The sequence below is a fragment of the Abramis brama genome (genome assembly GCF_963993115.1).
Source record: "Abramis brama genome assembly, chromosome: 11".
Lineage (NCBI taxonomy): Eukaryota > Metazoa > Chordata > Actinopteri > Cypriniformes > Leuciscidae > Abramis > Abramis brama.
Genome location: NC_139973.1, coordinates 39,123,262 through 39,144,229, shown reverse-complemented (window position 1 = coordinate 39,144,229; position 20,968 = coordinate 39,123,262). Strand labels below are relative to the sequence as shown.

At 36.5% G+C, this 20,968-nt stretch overlaps 1 protein-coding gene across 1 annotated transcript; it reads left to right on the top strand.

Annotated features, from left to right (window-relative positions):
* Nucleotides 1-5,547: 5,547 nt before the first annotated feature.
* On the top strand, nucleotides 5,548-19,809 carry LOC311091858 (protein-glutamine gamma-glutamyltransferase 5-like). The gene is made up of 14 exons (XM_084127965.1): nucleotides 5,548-5,566; nucleotides 5,654-5,833; nucleotides 7,692-7,934; nucleotides 9,143-9,261; nucleotides 10,356-10,484; nucleotides 10,566-10,743; nucleotides 11,529-11,664; nucleotides 12,967-13,070; nucleotides 13,213-13,452; nucleotides 16,000-16,050; nucleotides 16,145-16,351; nucleotides 17,224-17,387; nucleotides 18,554-18,690; nucleotides 19,477-19,809. Exons 1-14 carry the CDS (start codon nucleotides 5,560-5,562, stop codon nucleotides 19,625-19,627), a joined length of 2,046 nt encoding a protein of 681 aa, XP_083984091.1. The 5' UTR covers nucleotides 5,548-5,559; the 3' UTR covers nucleotides 19,628-19,809.
* Nucleotides 19,810-20,968: the final 1,159 nt, after the last annotated feature.

Below are 20,968 nucleotides of genomic sequence, written 5' to 3'. Positions count from 1 at the left end.
ATTTTGGGTGTGACTTCACAAGCTGTGGGCACTCTATAACATCTCTTATTTGGTTTCTGTTGTTTTGCTCAGATAAACATGTACCTGCTGTCCCGGATTCTCTTCGCCTTGTCTCGTCTAGCAGTGGAAAAGGGCTTCATCCCGCAGCCGAAGAAAGACCCGTTCCCCCTGTTTGCCACGCTGGTGTGGGGCGTCGTGCTCTGGTTGTTTGAGTATCACCCACACACACTTCAGCCGTCCCTGCAGTCCTCCATGAACTACCTCTACCACGACAGCAACACATGGCACGACATCTCAGACTTTCTCATCTATAACAAACCCAAAACCAACTGAGGTACTGCAGGGACAGACCTAGGCTCCTGCGTTAGAACCTAGACAAAATAACAGACCACTTTAGAGTTTGTGTTTCGTTTGATTGAAGGGTTTAATTACTATACATTATTTGTGGCACATATAGAAATTGCAGATGCTTGACTGTTCTTACATGGTTAGATGTTGAACTAAATGACTACTTTGCACATCGTCTAGACTCTTAAGATTATATTCGCTCCACTTTTTACACTCAGATGTACTTGCACTTCATGATAACTGTGATAAACCATCATGTAAAGACAGAAAAAGAACATGTTTATGAATTTCTCACAAAAAAAATAATAATCAGGCCACGAAACAATTATTTTGTGTAAGAAAAATGAAATTTGTTTTTAGGACCATCACCATTATGACAATTTCCCTCCATATTCTCATTACTTTTATACGTTCACAGACTCCTCACATTTTACTTTTGAGCTTTTCCTATTATTCCCTTTATTCTCAATGCTAGATAGTTTCTCTGGTAACACTTTGCAATAAGGTTTCTTCGGTTAACATTAGTTCACTGTGTAAGGCTGGAAGCTTTCGCTGCTATTTTGAACCAATAATCGGAACAAAAGGCAGTTGAAGGATGACGTGTATAATTCAAATATTTATCTGACTCGAATATAATAAATCTGACTCCATTAAAGTTGTTGTTATTCTTTAACCTCTTATTCTTTAAAGGTAAAAGCCTTTCTTAGAACTGATAGGATTTAACCTGAACATTTAGATAACGAAAGTTATAATCACTTTAGCTTTCAACATAATCAGTGATAAAAGGAAAGATTCTCAAAGCCTTTAAAGCAGGCAAAGTTATTTATTAAGCTACATGTTTAAATATACAGACAGTAGAATGGAACAACATACTGTATAGAAACTTAGTTGTAACAAATAAGGCACTGTTGTGCAGAAGAGGGTGTAAAAGCCTTTCTGGTATGAGGTTACGCACCGGTGTGGGAGTGGCGGGGTTAAAGCCTTTCTCCAAGATCAACAGTTACTATTCCTTCTTAGCATTGTTAAACATGAGTGGAATACCAACACTGAAACCGACCGTCAGGAAACCAAAAGATGAGGCAAATGGGTGGAGATCAAGAGAGGAAGAAAATCATTAACACCTTCTCCTCAATGCATGTTTAACCTATAGTACCTAGATTGTACATTATTAATATCTCTATTAAGTTCACCACCATTCATTTCAGTTTATAAGCTGTCAGATGAAACCAAACATGGTATAGTTACATATTAGAACACACTAGTAAATAAACAGTATAGAAAGCATATGAAGCAAATGGTACAGATGTGTCATTGAGGTGTAATCGACTCTGTCTCTCCCGACAGAACCATCCTGTGCCTGGAGTGTCCAGACATCAGTCAGCATATTGATGAAATCCCTGCACTAGATAGGCATTAGCAGACTGTGATGATGAAGGCCATTGTGCCACGTTTAATTCACATATATACCTTTAAAAGGCTTTTTGAAGTACTTGGGCAGTAAAGAGTTCTGCCCATATTTGCTCAGCCCTTTTAGTAGCATCTTTTAACATTAGTTAATGCACTGTGAGCTAACATTAACATTTTTATTAACTAACATTAAGAAAGGTCCATAAATGTTGTAAAAATATATTTCATTGTTAGTTTAATGCATTAATTATTGTAAACAAATGAGACCTTATTGTAAAGTGATACTGTTTCTGATAGTACAACAAATACTGCCATGATGTGTACATTTAACAACACAAAATCCTTTCAAATAAATCCTATTTTTGCATCATGGTTGAGGAGTGAGAATCATGAAACCTGACAAAACTTCATTTTCTATGTGCAATTTAAATAGTTTGTTTTTTCACTTGTTTTGGGGGAAAATATGACCTGTATATGTTTTATGTGCTGCACTTTTTGGTGTCATATTACATAAAACTTAACATCGCAGTCCTTAAAACAAAATAATGACTATGTTCATAATTTTTTAAATTGTAAATAATTAGTCATGTGGGTCCATAGTTTATTCCTGATTCTCACCACAGCATTGATAAATTGGTTAAGCGCTTTATATATTTTTTGCTTCTGCTGATTGCAAAACTTTTAATAATTGTAATACAAGGGCCAGTATAAGCAACAATTTACTAAGTTGAAATTCAAGAGTAATTTTCTTTTGCCATTATAGTCAAGAGTATTTTTTTTTCCATGCATTACATTGGTGCAGATTTGATGGAAGAATGAATGTATTAATTGATTAAATACAGTACCAGAATATATATGCGTGAGTCATTAATAATGTTTGAAATATATTTATTACCCAAAGACTATATGTATTAAAACTCTATGAAATGAACCCTACTGTGGGTGAAAACAGCATTTTTATTTTCAACAATCGCTGGGATCAGATCATATATACACTATGCTGAATATTATGTTCCAGAATCAAACACAAGTTCAAATGAAGATCTATGATCCACATGCCAGATATATCGCTTAAACATATCTTATTAAATTCATTCCGTTTTTAGGAAATTATATTACTCAGCAAACTTCAAAAGTCAATCCTGAATCCATTTTAGTGTTTTTATCTAAAGCAAACTTTAATAACCTTATATAGTTTTTTTTTAATGGCCATTTTATAGTATTTTAACATGTTACTCGCCATAAAAATAGTCAAGGAAGCTGTAATGGTGTTAAACAAAAACCGTCCAATTCCATTTGTATTATATTATCCACATATTATCCTGCTTCAGGTAACTGGGTTGTGAAATTTAGTTCAGACTAAATAGACAGACTAAATCCAGAAGAACTGCGGGAACGTCTCCGAGACGCTTGAAGAAACCTTCCTGCAAAGCTTCCTGAAAAACTATGCGCAAGTGTACCTGGACAAAAGCCGCTTTAAACGCAAAGGGTCGTTACACCATATATTGATTTGATTTAGTTAATCATAAATAATCATAAATCATAAATAAATTCAATTTATGATTTTATTTTTGAAAGCATTCTCACTTGACAGCATTTTAACACAAGTGCCAGTACTTTTCACAGTACTGTAGCTTTGCAGGAAGGTTTCTTCAAGCGTCTCGGAGACGTTCCCGCAGTTCTTCTGGATTTAGTCTGTCTCAGTTTCTTCTGTTTCTTCGTGTAATCACAGACGGACTCGATGATGGTGAGATCGGATCATACCGGCTGTTGTCAGACTCCTTGTGCATACACAAATCTCACTGGATTATTACAATTAATGGCAAAAAGAATGTTTGGAAATGTAAACTGATATTTCCTACTGACACACTACAGCAAAAGATAGAAATAACTGACTTAAAACCATTTTTGGGGTGGGGGGTTATGGGGGACTTTTGCACAGTACTGTATATGTAAGACTGGAAAAACTGGAAGAACTGGAAGGGAGAGCTGCTCTCTGAGATAACAAAGGAAGTTAACATTTGATCTCACTCTTGTGCACTATCGAGAAGAAAGACTCAAAACAGTATCATCCTAATCTACATTTCTTCCCCTCATCCCCCACTCCTTCTCTATCATGCTAAGAGATCACCAAAAACTCACCCAAGAATCGAAATGGTTAAATGTGAATAACTATCACAGAGTATTATACATGTTTGGTATCATTTAAAATGTCACAGTGCGACTGGTACAAATGACTCATTTCCAAAAATTGTATCGATTATCTTTGAATTGATTATTAAATTGGCATGATACATTTACCTGACATAATAAATTGTTACATTTGATTATTCTAACTGACTTTGACATTATTTTCATTAAAGAGTTAAAAGGAATAGTCAAACATTCGCTCACATTTAATGATGCAGATAGCATTAAAACCTTTTCATTTATGAAATAACGAGAAAATACATATGAGAAAATGTATTGCATTTAATCAAAAATACTTTGCCACGAGAAAAGACACCATATTCACAGTGTGGGTGTGTGATCTCAAGCCCTTTCCATGACTGTAGATCACAGTCTCAGGCTTTGTAAATGCAGACCATTCAGTCTTTATAAAATGCAGATTTATTATAAATTATACAACAATGAAAATATCGCAAAAAAAAAATCTATTATACCACTTCATGGCTTATTAGTCATCTATGAGGTTAAATCACATAAAACCAGTTAAGAACAAAACATTTCACCTCATAATCAAAAGAAAGGTTGCATTTTGTTAAATGCATTAATTTTGCTTAAATTATTCATTTTTTGTCAAATTTTTATTTAGATTTTTCTAAATGAGGTTACAGTAAAGACATTTATAATGTTAGAAAAATTTCTAACATTATATTTTAAATAAATGCTTTCTATTCATCAAAGAATTTTGAAAAAAAATTGTACACAACTGTTTTCAACATTGATAATAATAATGAATGTTTCTTGAGCATCAAATCATATAAGAGTGATTTCTGAAGGATCATGTGACTCTGAAGACTGGAGTAATGATGCTGAAAATTCAGCTTTGATCACAGGAATAAATTACAGTTTAAAATATATTAAAATAGAAAACAGTCATTTTAAATTGTCATAATATTTCACAATATTACTGTTTTTTTATTATTGTTTTTTAATCAAATAAATGCAGCCTTGGTGAGCAGAAGATACTTCTTTTAAAAACATAAAAAATCTTATTGACCACAAACTTTTGAACGGTAGTGTAAATAGAAAATAAAATTGGTCCTAAAATAGATCCTTGAGGAACACCTGCCTTTATTATTAGAGGAGTAGAATTTTAATTATTGACACATACTGTGTTTTTCAAGTCAAATAGTTTTAAAATCACTTCAGCTCTGTATTACTAAAACCTATACATTTGAGCCTCTGCAAAAGAAGGCCATGATCCACAGAATCAAATGCTTTGGATAAATCAATATTAAGTGCAACACATGATTTTATTTTTTATCATCCATAGGATGAAACAACTCAGCATTTTTTAGATTGTGATCTCACCTTTGTCCCAATAAATGCAGATGTCTGATTACATGCATGTTCATTACTCAATGTGTGACTGCACATACTGCATCCACCCGTTGAAACGCTAATCTCTGGTATCAGTGATTGCGTAAATGGTTTATTTGATGGTTCTGATTGTAACATTTTGCATTTTGACTTCACTTGAATGTGGTCTTTCGTCTCAGGGAGGGGCTGAAGAAAGTCATATATAAAGTTCAATAAACGTAGAACCTGAATCAGCAAACGACAACACAGCAGTATATCATGGACGGTAAGCTTCAGTTTTGATTTATTTATTTTGTACTGTTTTACTAGCAAGGCATTTTCTTAATTTTAACATGTGCTCATTTTTCTACAGAGTTGAAGCTTCGAAATGTCCACCTGCAGCAGGTCCAGAACCAGGTCCGGCACAAGACTGATGGTCTGAGCTCCAGCACTCTGGTGCTGCGCAGAGGACAGCCCTTCACCATCCTCATCAACTATGATGGACGGCCATTCGATCCACTGAAGGATAAACTGGTCTTCCGGATTGTTCTAGGTTTGTGCTAAATAAACGTGCAGCGTCATCTCACTCTCTCTCCATTATGATTATCAGTAAATAATCATATTTTCCAAATCCAGTTATTCAAATCACTTAGAATCAGCGCATTTAATTTATAATTTTTTTTTTTTAAATAATTAATAATTAAATAATTTATAAAAATCTCCTTTTGCCAAGATAACTGCTCTGAGACTTCTCCTTTAATGCCTGATGAGTTTGGAGAATAACTGACCAGAGATCAGAGACCATTCCTCCATACAGATTCTCTCCAGATCCTCCAGATTCCCAGATCCATGTTGGTCCTTCTTCTCTTCAGTTCACTCCACTCATTTTCTATATGGTTCAGGTCAGGTAACTTGGACGGTCATGGCAGAAGCTTCATTTTGTGCTCCCTAACACATTTTTGTGTTGATTTTAATGTTTGTTTTGGATCATTGTCCTGATGGAAGATCCAACCACGGCCCATTATAAGATTTCTAGCAGAAGGCTTCAGGTTTTGATTTTTTATCTGTTGATATTTGATAGAATCCACAATGCCATGTATCTGAACCAGAAGTCCAGGACCTCCAGCAGAAAAATAGGCCCACAACATTAAAGATCCAGTGGTATATTAAATTGTACACATGGGGTACTTTTTATCCTTGTGTGCACCAAAACTATCTAGCGTGTTTGCTGCTAAAAAGCTCTTTTTTTAGTTTGATCTGACCACAGAACCCTGTGTTGTTTGAAGTTCCAGTCGTGTCTGACCACTGAATATGCTGGAGTTTATTTTTGGATGAGCGAGGAGCATTTTTCTTGAAACCCTCCCAAACAACATGTGGGGATGTAGGGGTTGTTTGATTTTTTTTTTATAGGCTTTCTGACCCCAAGACTCAACTAATCTCTGCAATTCTCCATCTGTGATCCTTGGAGAGTCTTTGGCCACTCAAACTTTCATCCTCACCGTACATTAAGACAATATAGACACACGTCCTCTTCCTGGCAGATTCGTAACATCTTTAGTTGATTATAACTTCTTAATTATTGTCCTGATGGTCAAAATGGGGATTTTCAATTCTTTAGCTATTTTCTTACATCCACTTTCTATTTTGTGATGCTCAACAATCTTTTGCTGCACATCAGAACTATTTTCTTTGGTTTTACTCATTGTGATGATGGATGATTCAGGGAATTTGGCCTTTGTGCTTCCTCATATTTAAACTCCTGTGAAACAAGAAGTCATAGCTGGACAATTTCATGTTCCTAGTCACCCTGGTGTGCTAAAAAAGGTAAATATTAATGGGATATTTTATTCATAACAAAATTCTAGGGGTATAAATAATTGTGGCCAACGTGTTTTGGAGAAAAACATTTATTTTATAATGTGATTTCCCCCCCATTTTCAATTATTTTACTTCAATGAAAGGTTACATTTTTGCCAATTTTTTGAATGAAAGATCAAAAGGATAAACGATGCAGATTTATTTTTTACAGCCATTTTTGATCATATTTACCTGGGGTATGATTCATTCTGGGCACGACTGTACATATAAACCTGGATTTTGTGTATTTAAAACACATTCAGTTATTAGTACCATGTAGTTACCTTATATTACCCTGTACTTTTTTCTTTAGATAATACAAAAGTGCATGTACTGTAAAATAAAGTGCAACCAAAGTATTTTGAGTGTAGGACAGATTGTCGTATGGCTTCTACAGACGTATACACCATTGCTTAACAGCTCAGAGCTTATAGTAAGTCAGTCTTGAAAGGTTATTGATGAAAACTAATTCCTTTATGGAGAACATGAGTAGTATTTGACTTCCAGAGCCCTATTTTTGTGTTTAAGTCTGAACCCCACTGTGTTCACCGCAGGGCCGCTTTCTGTGGAGGTGCCGGTCTCCGTGTCTGGACAACCTTCTCCGTCTCAGTGGAGTGCCATTCTGGAGAGGAGAGTCCTGGACCCGAACGCAGGCCGTACGCAGACCGTATCACTGTCCAGTCCTGCGTCTTCCTCAGTAGGAGTCTATACACTTCACCTGAGAGTCGAGACCCGCGGGAGTGTTAAAACACATGTGCTCGGACAGTTCACGCTCCTCTGCAACCCCTGGTGCCAAGGTGAGCAGGAGGAAGAACTGTAAATGAACAATAGTATGTACCTGTATGAGTTTCTGTGTTCTGTTAAACACAAAAGAAGATATTTTGCTGAACAGTTGCTGGTCCTCATTGACTTCTATAGAATTATTATTATTTTTTGTCATACTATGGAGGTCAATGGGGTCCAGCAACTGTTTGGTTACTAACATTCTTCAAAATGTCTTTTGTGTTCAACATAACGAAAACACATACACATTCAAGTCACTGTGATATTCTGGTCTCTAGATAGGCTATCATAAGTTTAAAGCCTAGATATGTATCTCCTCAACAACACACATCATTTGAGAAATCATTCATGTTTGTAGGACTCTGCATAATCTTATGCTAAAATTTACATTGGAATTATTGTATATTTGAATATAAATGAATATAAATTAAATATTAACTTTGACCAAGGCTCAACCAATCAAATCTGATTGGTTGAGCCTTGGTCAAAATGAATATACACACTGTCAGCTAATAAACTATATTACATGGTGAAAATATTATTTTTAAGAATATTACTTGATATACACTACAGTCTATAAGTTTGGTGTCTGTAAGATTTTTTTAATATTTATGTCTTATGCTAACTCTTATGTATTTTTTTGATAAATATACAGTAAAAACAGTAAAATATTATTACAATCTAAAATAGCTGATTTTTATGTGAACATATTGTAAAATGTAATTTATTCCTGTGATCAAAGCTGAATTTTCAGCATCATTACTGCAATCTTCAGTGTCAGAAATCATTGAAATATGATGATCATCTGCTCAAGAACCATTTCTGATTATTATCAGTGTTGAAAACAGTTGAGCTGCTTCAGATTTTTTGTGGAAACTTGCATTTTCAGAATAAACTTTTATGAATAGAAAAGTTCAAAGGAACAGCATTTATTTGAAATAGAAATCTTTTGCAACATTATTAATGTTTAATGTCACTTCTGATCAATTTAATGTGTCCTCGTTGAATAAAAGTATTGATTTATTTAAAAAAATTAAATCTGACCCCAAACTTTTGAACGGTATAGTGTAATAATATGTTGAATAGTGATGTCTTTCATTTTATAGAACTTCACCTTCATACGTACAAAACTCTTAGCTGTGGTAAAATCACTGTAATGCACGGCTTATTGCTTTCATTTATTGTCATTATACCAAGCTCACCCTCTTCTGTTATTCTGCAGCTGATTCCGTGTTCCTGCAGTCGGAGGATCTGAGGAATGAATACATCAGGAATGACATCGGCCTGCTGTTTAAAGGCAGCCCGAGTAACATTGAACCCAGACCCTGGTCTTTCGATCAGGTGAGACGTTTGACTGTTGACTGATGGCACAACACTGAAAAACTGCTTCTCATTAAAGGTCCATTGTGTAATATTTAGGAGGATCTGTTGACAGAAATGCAATATCATATACATAACTATGTTTTCAGTGGTGTATAAAGACCTTACTTAAAGGGATAATTCACCGATTAGCATTAAGCTTTGTATCAGTAGAAACCCGGTAGTATTTTCGAATGACCGTGCTTCCCTCATGTCCCCCTGAGACCAGAGATTTCTGTATTGTTAGATTACAATAATATATGTAATCGTCATTTTGCGTCATCGGAGGCTTTTTTGTCCAGAGGCGAGAGACTACAGCCAGTAGGAGGAGCTAGTTCCACGTTTTCAACCCGGCCATCGGGGGATCTCACGATAAAACGGCATCTTTTCAGTTTCGGGTCAGCTAGTAGCCCAGTTGTATCATTTCTTCCGAAACTGCCCTCTGTAACCGGTAGGCGTGGCTTGGGAGTGGCAGCGGAGCAAGTGCATTCTGGGAGTTGTAGTCTTTCATCCACATGAGCCAAAAATACATTTTCTGGCTTTTCTCAGTCTAGAAGGCACCAACTTCTAAAATAATTTCACATTTCTACTACATAAATGACCCAATTTAAATACACATTCATCTTTCCAGCGGCGAATTATCCCTTTAATGAACCATTATGTTTTTATTACCTTGGAATGAGCCATTTCTATTTACATACACCGTGGGTCCCCTTACACTGAAATGCGCCGACATGTTTCTACAGTGGCCCTAAATGGACAAACACGTTTCGTCACTATGTTGTTCTTCGTGCAAAGAAGCTAGCTAAAGTCAGCAAATAAGACACTGAAACAATGATGAACAAGTAACAATAATATTCACAATAACATATCTGTCATTTTACTGAATAATTAAGTAAACCTAATTTATTTATCTTTGCGAAATCTCATTGCTTAACTGGCTACCCTCTGCTGTCTCAGACGACGACATATTGTCGGCCACCGTAACTTCTGTTGGTTGCTATTCGTAATCTTACCACTAGATGCTGCTAAAGATTACACAGTGCACCTTTAACACCTGACACGTGTAATTTCAGTATGAAAAAGGAATACTGGACATCTGTATGAAGTTGCTGCAGTTGAGTCCTCAATCTCAAGCGGACGCGAGGAAAGATCTTCTGAACCGCAGCAATCCGGTGTACATCAGTCGTGTGATCTCAGCTATGGTGAGGAGGATCTCCTCTTATTCTCTGCTCTCCACTCACTCTCTCCATGTGCTCATGTAGTCTCTCTGTCTTTCTCATCAGGTGAACTGTCAGGATGATAAAGGGGTGTTAATGGGGAACTGGTCAGGAAAGTACAGTGATGGTGTAAACCCCTCCACGTGGTCCGGCAGCGCAGATATTCTCTGGAAGTGGTCAGAAACACAATTCAGCCCTGTGAGATACGGACAGTGCTGGGTGTTCGCTGCTGTCATGTGTACAGGTGCGACCAGTATGAGTTCTTACACTACCGTTAGAACGTTTGGGGTCAGATTATTATTTAACAAAAAAGTTTAAAAAAAAAAGTAAATACATTTATAATGTTACAAATTTTTTTTTGTTTCAAATAAATAGTTCTTTTGAACTTTCTATTCATCAAATGCATCAGTTTCCACAAAAATGTGAAGCAGCACAACTGTTTTCAACATTAAAACATTATTGATAATAATCAGAAATGTTTCTTGAGCAGCAAATCATCATATTATAATGATTCCTGAAGGATCATGTGACTCTGGAGAAATAATGCTTAAAATTCAGCTTTGATCACAGGAATAAATGACATTTTAACATATATTCACATAGAAAACAGGTATTTTAAATTGCAATAATATATCACTGTTTTTACTGTGTTTTTGATCAAATAAATGATGAACATTAGAGGCTTCTTTTAAAAACATAAAAAAATCTTACCGACCCCAAACTTTCGAATTTAAATTTACCCAAAAATCTCACAAACCGGTATGCTGTAATTTTCTGTGAAACACAAAAGGAGATGTTAGGAAGAAAGTTCAAGCTGCTCTTTTTCATACAGTGAAAATGGACGGTGGTTTATACAGCCAAGCTCCAAAAGAGCCAATGGCTTTGTGTTAAATAAAAATAGTAAAATAATCTGTGTTTGAGGTGTGTAATTGTTATGTTTTTGGGTGAAGTATTCCTTTAATGGGTCACTGGTAACTGAATTAGTGCTGTTGATGATCAATATATAAAATGCATTTGTTTGTGTCACAGTAATGAGAGCCCTCGGCATTCCAACTCGAGTGGTCACCAACTTTAACTCCGCTCACGACACAAACGCGAACATGGTGATTGAGGAATATTACTCGGAGAAGGGGGAAAAGCTGTCTATCGGTCGGGATAGCATCTGGTGAGTTACGCCTTGAAAGCTAAAAAGTCTCATTATAGTTATGTTGCTAAAACATTCACTACTTTTCAAAAGTCTGGGGTCGGAAATATTTTAAATGTTTTTGAAAGAAGTCTCTTCTGCTCACCAATGCTGCATTTATTTGATCAAAAATACAGTAAAAACAGTGAAATATTATTACAATTTAAAATAGCTGTTTTCTATTTGATTATGTTTTAAACTGTAATTTATTCCTTTGATCAAAGCTGAATTTTCAGCATCATTACTCCAGTCTTCAGTGTCACATGATCCTTCAGAAATCATTCTAATATAATTCTAATATATCTTAAATCTTTTCAAAATTCGGTATTAAATTTCACTGTTACGCCGATGATACACAGCTTTACATTTCTACAAACCCTGATTCCATTCTCCCCCCGCCTGTCTTACCAACTGCCTACACTAAATAAATGTTTGGTTTTCTGCCAATTTCCTCAAACTTAATGCCAGTAAGACTGAAGTAGGCCTACTCCTCATTGGTACTAATTCTACTCTCTCTAAGTCATGCAGTTTTTCATTATCCAATGACGGTTCTTCTATTTCTCCCTCCCGCCAGGTTAGGAACTTGGGGGTCATCTTCGACAGCACCCTTTCATTTAATGCTTACATTAATAACATAACCAGGTCTTGTTATTTTCATCTCCGCAATATTGCTCGCCTCCGTCCATTTCTCGCTCCGCATAGTTCCTCTATTCTTGTTCATTCGCTTGTCACCTCCCGCATCGATTATTGTAACTCTCTATTATCTGGATTACCACACAAATCTCTTCATAAACTCCAGCTTATTCTGAATTATGCAGCTCGTATCATATCCCGGACTTCACCTATTCAACACATTACCCCATCACAGCTACAGCTACATTGGCTTCCTATCAACTTTCGGATTGAATTTAAAATTCTCCTCCTCACATACAAATCTCTTCTTTGATGAATAGAAAGTTCAAAAGAAAAGCATTTATTTGGAATAGAAAACTTTTGTAACATTATAAATGTCTTTACTGTCGCTTTTGATCAATTTAATGCATCCTTGCTGAATAAAAGTATTAATTTCTTCCCCTCCAAAAAACAAAACTTTCTGACCCTAAACTTTTGAAATGTACTTATTTTTATGTGTGAAGTCTTTTATTGTGTTTCTTTAGGCTCTGCTCCTTATTAGGATGCAGTACCTTTACAAATAAACCTGAACTGAATTGAATCGGTTGAAATGAATTGTTCAGTGTTTTTAATCTGACAAAATGTGAGTTAAAAGTGTTTGGGCTTTTTCAGGAACTTCCATGTGTGGGTGGAGAGTTGGATGAAGAGGCCTGATCTGGATGGAGATTATGACGGCTGGCAGGTTCTTGACCCCACGCCACAAGAGACAAGCGCCGGTCAGTCAATGCTAATGCATTTAGAAAACTCAAATGCTATTTATCCCGACATGCGGATAAGACCAATTGCTTCAAAGCATGCTGTTATTCCAGCAGGGATATGATGCTGTTGATGCTAAAACATAAACTGAATCTGTCTCAGGAATGTACCGCTGTGGTCCTGCTGCTGTGAAAGCCGTTCATGAGCAGAAGGTGAGCGCGCCATACGATGTGCCGTTCGTTTATGCAGAAGTCAATGCAGATGTGCATAGAATAATCATCAGAGATGGGAAGATATTATCAACCAGCGTTGACAAAGACATAGTCGGAACCATGATCTGCACCAAACGTCCCGGAGCCATGAAAATGCAGGACATCACATCAGAATACAAAACTGAGATGGGTAAGAGAAACACTGAGAAAGAATAAGAGAAAATACTTACTGTTCAATAGATTTTTTTCTATATATATATATATAAACGGATTTCTTTCTCATTTAGAAGAAATGCCATTTCCTATGAGCGGAAGTGGTAAGTCATTTTATATTTATCTATTTTTTAAGATGAAGTGTGTAATAAATCTACTATCAGCAGCATCAGCAAAATATAACAAATAATGGTTGATGTTAAACAAGACTTTGAGGAAATATTTTAAAATAAACTTAACATCAACCGAAGTCTAGTTTAATAATATTTTTAGTTTTTTCTATGCTTTTTAATGAGAGATAAAAAAAGAAACATATTACCAGATATCATGATGCGATTATTTGAGAGTATGACGTTGACTACATCTGATGTTCTCGACTGAATGGGATCACGCTAGGGAGCCTATCTTCTTCGAGCATGCTTGAACGAGCCAATGCGCGCAATGGCGACGTGAATTGCATCACGTGCTCCGCCCCGCGAGACGGGTATAAATACGGAAGCGGATGCATACACCATCTGTCTTTCGCTTCGGAGCCGATCGTTCTCTATGACAAAATCTTTGAAGAGTGTTCACGTTCGCTAGATTCTATAGCCTACGTGTCGAGCCGGTTGCTTCCCGTATGCTCTCTTCACATAGAAGCCAGTCAACACCGTAAGCCCCGCTCGATGTGTCGGCGTGCTGCGCCATTCCCCTCCTATGGACTGGATACGTGCGCCATCTTGCTCCAGTTGAGTTCCCCTTTGGCAGAACCCTGTTGAGCTCCTCCATACCCCCTGTGGCTCAGACGTGGCGGAGCGTCCGATGCTAGGCCTACACCTCGTATGCGTTGGTGGAACTTGTGTTAGGCTGGGTCCATATTTTGTGATCCCTACGGCGATCCCATATGTGTATTTTTCCACGGTATGGCTCCCTGCGGTGAGCCCGTGTATTTCCCTTGGCAAAGTTTCTGCCGTCACTGTTTTGGTTGATCCTCCCCCCTGTTATAGGCTGGAGTCATCCCAGTGACATCCCATATGTTGTGCTGCCCAACATTTCGCCCAGTCCATATGTGTATCTCTCACGATTCCCCACTTCGGGCTGGATGTGGCTTCCGTAGCGTCCCTTCCTTCCATCGACAGGGCACGCTTTCCCAGTGTTATCCAAGTCTAATGAGCAGGTCTTGCGGAACAGCCGTGACTTCCCTGGCCTAAGCCCTGTCCTATCACCGCCTCAAGATCTGGGAGGTTCAGCAGGCTTTTGTCTAGGCACTGGAAGGTGGCAGCTCTAGTGGCGTTTTCCAGGGTTAAGATCCCATTCAGTCGACGTCGACTACATCTGCATTCTCGACTGAAAGGGAATGTCCTGGTTGCGTATGCAACCCACCGTAGTCCCTTTGCCACTATAGCTGGACCACCGCTGACTCCGAGTTACGCTCGGCTCCTCAGCGAAAAACAGATGGTGCTTGCATCCGCTTCCGTATTTATACCCGTCTCGCGGGGAGGAGCGTGTGATGCAATTCACGTCGCCATTGCGCGCATTGGCTCATTCAAGCATGCTCGAAGAAGATAGGCTCCTCCTTCAGGGAATGGTGGGTTGCATACGCAACCAGGATGTTTTTCTTACTCTCTGAATACAATTGTGTATGCTCATACCAATATTAAATATATATATATTTATCCTCATATTTCGATGTTTTATCTATGTATAAAATTGTGATATTTTTATTTTCATATTTATTATTTATTATATTTAAATATATTTTTGTAATATTCTCTTCCAGCTCAAGGTTTTGGATGTGGTACTGAAAGATCCGGTAGGTTTTAGCATTTGGCTTTTCTTCCCACATTAATACTGCTTTTTGATTGTTTAATATAACAAGTGATTATTCATGTCTTTTCATGCAGTTCCTCAGGGCATTAATAGAAATCAAGATGAGAAAAGTATTTCATACTCTCTGAACACAATTGTATATGCTCACACCAAGATAAATATAAATAATAACAAAAAGAAATAAATGCAAAAAATATACATATAAATAAGAAATATATACAAATAAGTAATCACAATTATAATAATAATAAAAAAATAAGTAGCTAAAAGTGATGTTGAGTCTATAGGAAAATTGACAGCCCTTTATTTAAATTGGAATACAAATTTGTTAAAGATTTTGTTAGCATATATTGCGTTGTTGTGCTTGGAGTCCAGTTTTATTTGGGACAGTAACACAATGAAACATGCCAAATTCTGCAGCCATAAGTTTTGGCCAGGCTGTCAAAGAAAACAATTATAAACACATGCACAAAACAAGAGAGAACCAACAAAATATTAATAAAAGGTTATGTTGTAGTCAATGCATGCTTTTTCCCATCTCAGCCTTTTGTTTTCTAAGCATTTTTCTGAATAGAAAACTAAAACTGTAGCTGTAGTTTGACTTTTTTTCATATTTTGATGTTTTAATCAAGCTTGTAGGGTAGCTTGTATATTTATCCCAATATTATTTTTTTATATATATATTTAAATATTTTTTGTAATTCATCTTTATTTTAAAAATACTCTCTTCCAGCACGAAGTGGTGAAGGTGCTAATGGAAGTGGCGGTACGTTTTAGCATTTGTTTTTTCTTCCCACATTAATAATGCTCTTTGATTGTTTGAGTGATATAACAGTGATTTTTCATGTCTTTGCATGCAGTTCTTCAGAGCGTTGGAGTTTCTCTCCAGCTTGAGAAAGCACCTGTAGTCGGAGAAAACCTTTCTTTCAACGTCAAAATCACTAACAACATGGCAATTCCAAAACTGCTGAGAAAATACGTCAATGCTCAGAAAAAAGAGTACAACCGTAATCCCACTGGAACCTTCTGGGAGGCTCGTGATGATCTGACGATCGGCCCGTATGAAAGTAAGAATTCTGCAACCGATATTAAAATGCTTAAAATGAGTTAAAATGTACTTAGGACTAGTTGTTTTCCACAGTTACTCTGCTGTAGGGGTGGGCGATTTGGCAGAAGTATAATATCACGATTGAAATAATCGTAATAATTTACATTATTACATTACATTAAATTATTAAATTACATTTGAAATTGAAAAAAAAAAACACCTCGCATGCATCATGTGACTAAAAATGTAACGTACTTCTGTCTGACACGGTTTTTCATGGAATACACACTACATACTGTTTACATACTTAAAATTATGCTTTTTTACATGTTCATCTTTCTTTAGTGTGTAATGTTGCAAGGCACAAAGTCCCTCCAGCGGGAGTTCTTCTCTATATCAGTGTCAGTGTTTCTGAACTCCCTGAAACGCCTCCATTGTAGTCTTGAGTTTCTTCCGGGAACGAACACGTCAAAATATTCCTCATTTAAATAATTAATTCGCAGAATAAAGGGGCGGGGCCTGGCTGAGTTAGTTAGGAGTGTGTTGAAACTGGTGGTTATGGTAAGAGCGGGACATTTCTCAAACACACTCGACAACACACTGATCCAGCCGACCAATCAGAGCACAGTGTGCTTTTCAGGAGGAGGGGCTTCATAGAGACAGGAAGTAAACAGAGCGTTACTGACAGACTGGGAAGAATTACGTAAAGTCACCTTTATTTATATAGCGCTTTATATGATACAGATATTTTCAAAGCAGCTTTACAGTGATAAAAGGAAAATAATTTAATGATGTGAACAGAGGTAATTTCGGCTGTAAATTATGTGTTGAAATGATTCATTAGGAATTGCGCAATCAACTCCATGATTCATGTCTGTTGTACTCCACCAGCTGTGACTGTAGAACACGAGATCTCCTTCAACGAGTACATGCTGAATGAGGCTATGGAGGATTGCCTGGTTAACCTGGCTGTGGTTATAGAGGATGTGAAGTCTCAGGAGAGAGTGCTGGCTTCAGAAGAGTTTAACATCAGCAGCCCTGCACTCAATATACAGGTAATGGTGGCCCATCATAGACATTATATATATATATATATATATATATATATATATATATATATATATATATATATATATATATATATATATATACTGTATATATATATGCGCACCAGGATGCACCAATATGAACATTTTGTCCGAGACCGATAACCGCTAATTTTTTTTCTAATTTTTGCCTTATTTGTAATGATTCTAGTCATATTTCAAGGCCATTTTAAAACATAATGGTGAACAGTGCACATCTGAAGCATCTCAGCTGAAGGAAATAATCCATTATTTATCGGCTTTAATATATCTGCCAACTTTTCTTATCGGGACGAAAATAATAACACAAAAAATTTACATATATCAATATCATCCGATACTGATATGGTGCCATATATATCGTGCATCCTTAATATATATATATATATATATATACATATATACATATATATATACATATATACATATATATATATATATATATATATATATATATATATATATATATATATATATATATATATATATATATATATATATATATATATATATTAGTGGTGTAACGATACACGTATTCGTATTGAACCGATTTTTTGGACCATTTTTCCTGCCAGTGCAACTAAAATTTTGTTAGCAGTCTCAATGGCACGACCGACACAACGCTGCCCAACATCAAATGGCAAACGTAATGAAAGCGGAACAAAACTGCGCTATTCATTATTTTGTGTTTCACGGTCCATTGATCAGTTTGGACCAATGCAGCGCGAGCAACCAATTCAACTAACCAATTTCTCTGGCATTTCTTTCTTTTTGCTGTATGGAAAACGTACCGAACCGTGACACCAGTGTATCGTATCGAACCGAACCGTGAATTTTGTGAACCGTTACACCCCTAATATATATGTATATATTGAGCTCCTTTCATGGGCAAAAAAGAGCCTCATTAAACAATGGGTTGCAAATGCAGTTTTTATGTTGACTTTAAGAAACAACACAATATTTGTTTTGTGACTAAATTAAAGTGTTTTCAGATTATTTTTTGTGAACACGTGCATCACTCCAAGATCATAGGATATTATAAAAATTGATTTTTGATAAATAAAAAATAGATAACTGAATTCACAAGTAATAAAAGAAATAAAGCAATTTAATAAGAACCCTGTGTTTTCTTCCAGATTCAAAACGAGTCCTGGGTCATCATTAACACACAGCAAGTTGCCACAGTAACCTTTACCAACCCGTTCAACGTTGCAGTGAGCGGTGACCTCATCGTAGCGGGTTCAGGACTCTTGGAGGAGATGGTTCAGATGAGGTACGTGAAGTGTTTCATTTCAGTATTTAGAGCGATCGATCACCAAATAAATGTTAAATTACTGTTTAAATTTACAAACCCCTGTCTGCCATTGGTCAAAAAACAGATAGCTCCGCCCCAAACACACACCATTGGTTGATACAGTGTGTTGAGCTGATGCTCAAACTAAATTGTAAACATTTACCTTAGTGACCATAATACCATAGTGACTTTACTTAGATAAATAATACAATAGTAATCATTTAAAAATAATTAAAATAACAGAAACATTCTTACACTGATTAAAAAAGATCCAATATCCAATATATAATGATCAATAATAACACATTTTTAGCATCTAAGCACATCTAGGCACTTTTTTACACCTGAGGTGGGCGATATGGCAATAATATCATATCACAATTTTCTTTTTTTTTCAGGAAAATCACGATTTTATCACGATTCTTTTTTCATGTTGGTTTTTCTATTTTGCATGTGACTGAGCATTACAGGCAAACTAATGTCCCTATTTTAAAAACAAAGCCGTATAGGTAATTAATTTTCTCTGTTTGCTTTCACTTTAGACATAACCAACTTTGTTTATGTAAACATTGTCTGTATTTGACAGTATTAGCGCAATATAAGACTCAAAAGATAACTTAGTCCAGTAACGGCTTTTAGTGCATGTGCGCGTCGAGTGTACGCGCTCAGTAAAGTGCATATTTTTGTGTAAACCACTAACCCTAAACATGAGCAGTAGTAATAGTGATTTCCCCGTTTTGAAATGTCCTGTTCTTTATATCTCAGGCTTACGATCCAGCCTCGAGAAACCATGAGGAGGCCCATCCATTTCATTCCCAGGATGACGGGAGCCAAGATGCTTCACGCTAGTTTAGTGTTGACCGCTCAGTCCACCATCCTCCGTGGATTCAAGACTGTCACTGTTCAAGCAGCTTAGAGGGAAACACCTTTACAGATGATTGTGAATACTCAACATGAAATACTTACTGTAGCTAGTGGCTTGAAGCACCTTTAGACATGATTGCTTTCTATTTACATTTCATTCAATGTAACTGAATCACTCTGAATTGTGTGTGCCGAGTTTATATTGGAAAAAGCCTGAAAATAAAGTTTATATTCATTATATGTCCATGCATTATGCTTGTTTGCAATCTGTCCACATGCATTTGCCACCAGAGGGCTGAATAGTGAAGCCATTCACGCCGGAGACTCTCAGGTTCAGTGAGTGCACACTTACTGCAGTGAAAACATTTCAAACACTGGCATGTTGAAACACATTACAGTTATTTTAGAAAAAGGCTGACAATTTATCATTGAAGAATATGAGCTTTAAATTTTAAAAAAAGACCACAGACTACACAAGTCCTTCTTTAACTTGAGGTAGTTTTGTGTCCCTTCATGGTTGGATTTTTAGTAAGATATTTTGTCTCATTTTTGTTGCATGTCCTGGAAACGTTCGACAGTGCATTCATCCCTTTTTTTCTTCTTTTTTTCTTCTATTTTTGTGCATATATTAAATTTTTCCCACCATTGTCCTGGACGATGTTAAAATATCTAACAGAACTTAAAGCCATAAAACATGGATATATATATATATATATATATATACTCACCTAAAGGATTATTAGGAACACCTGTTCAATTTCTCATTAATGCAATTATCTAATCAACCAATCACATGGCAGTTGCTTCAATGCATTTAGGGGTGTGGTCCTGATCAAGACAATCTCCTGAACTCCAAACTGAATGTCAGAATGGGAAACAATGAAGATTTAAGCAATTTTGAGCGTGGCATGGTTGTTGGTGCCAGATGGGCCGGTATTTCACAATCTGCTCAGTTACTGGGATTTTCACGCACAACCATTTCTAGGGTTTACAAAGAATGGTGTGAAAAGGGAAAAACATCCAGTATGCGGCAGTACTGTGGGCGAAAATGCCTTGTTGATGCTAGAGGTCAGAGGAGAATGGGCCGACTGATTCAAGCTGATAGAAGAGCAACTTTGACTGAAATAACCACTCGTTACAACCAAGGTATGCAGCAAAGCATTTGTGAAGCCACAACACGCACAACCTTGAAGCGGATGGGCTACAACAGCAGAAGACCCCACCGGGTACCACTCATCTCCACTACAAATAGGAAAAAGAGGCTACAATTTGCACGAGCTCACCAAAATTGGACAGTTGAAGACTGGAAAAATGTTGCCTGGTCTGATGAGTCTCGATTTCTGTTGAGACATTCAGATGGTAGAGTCAGAATTTGGCGTAAACAGAATGAGAA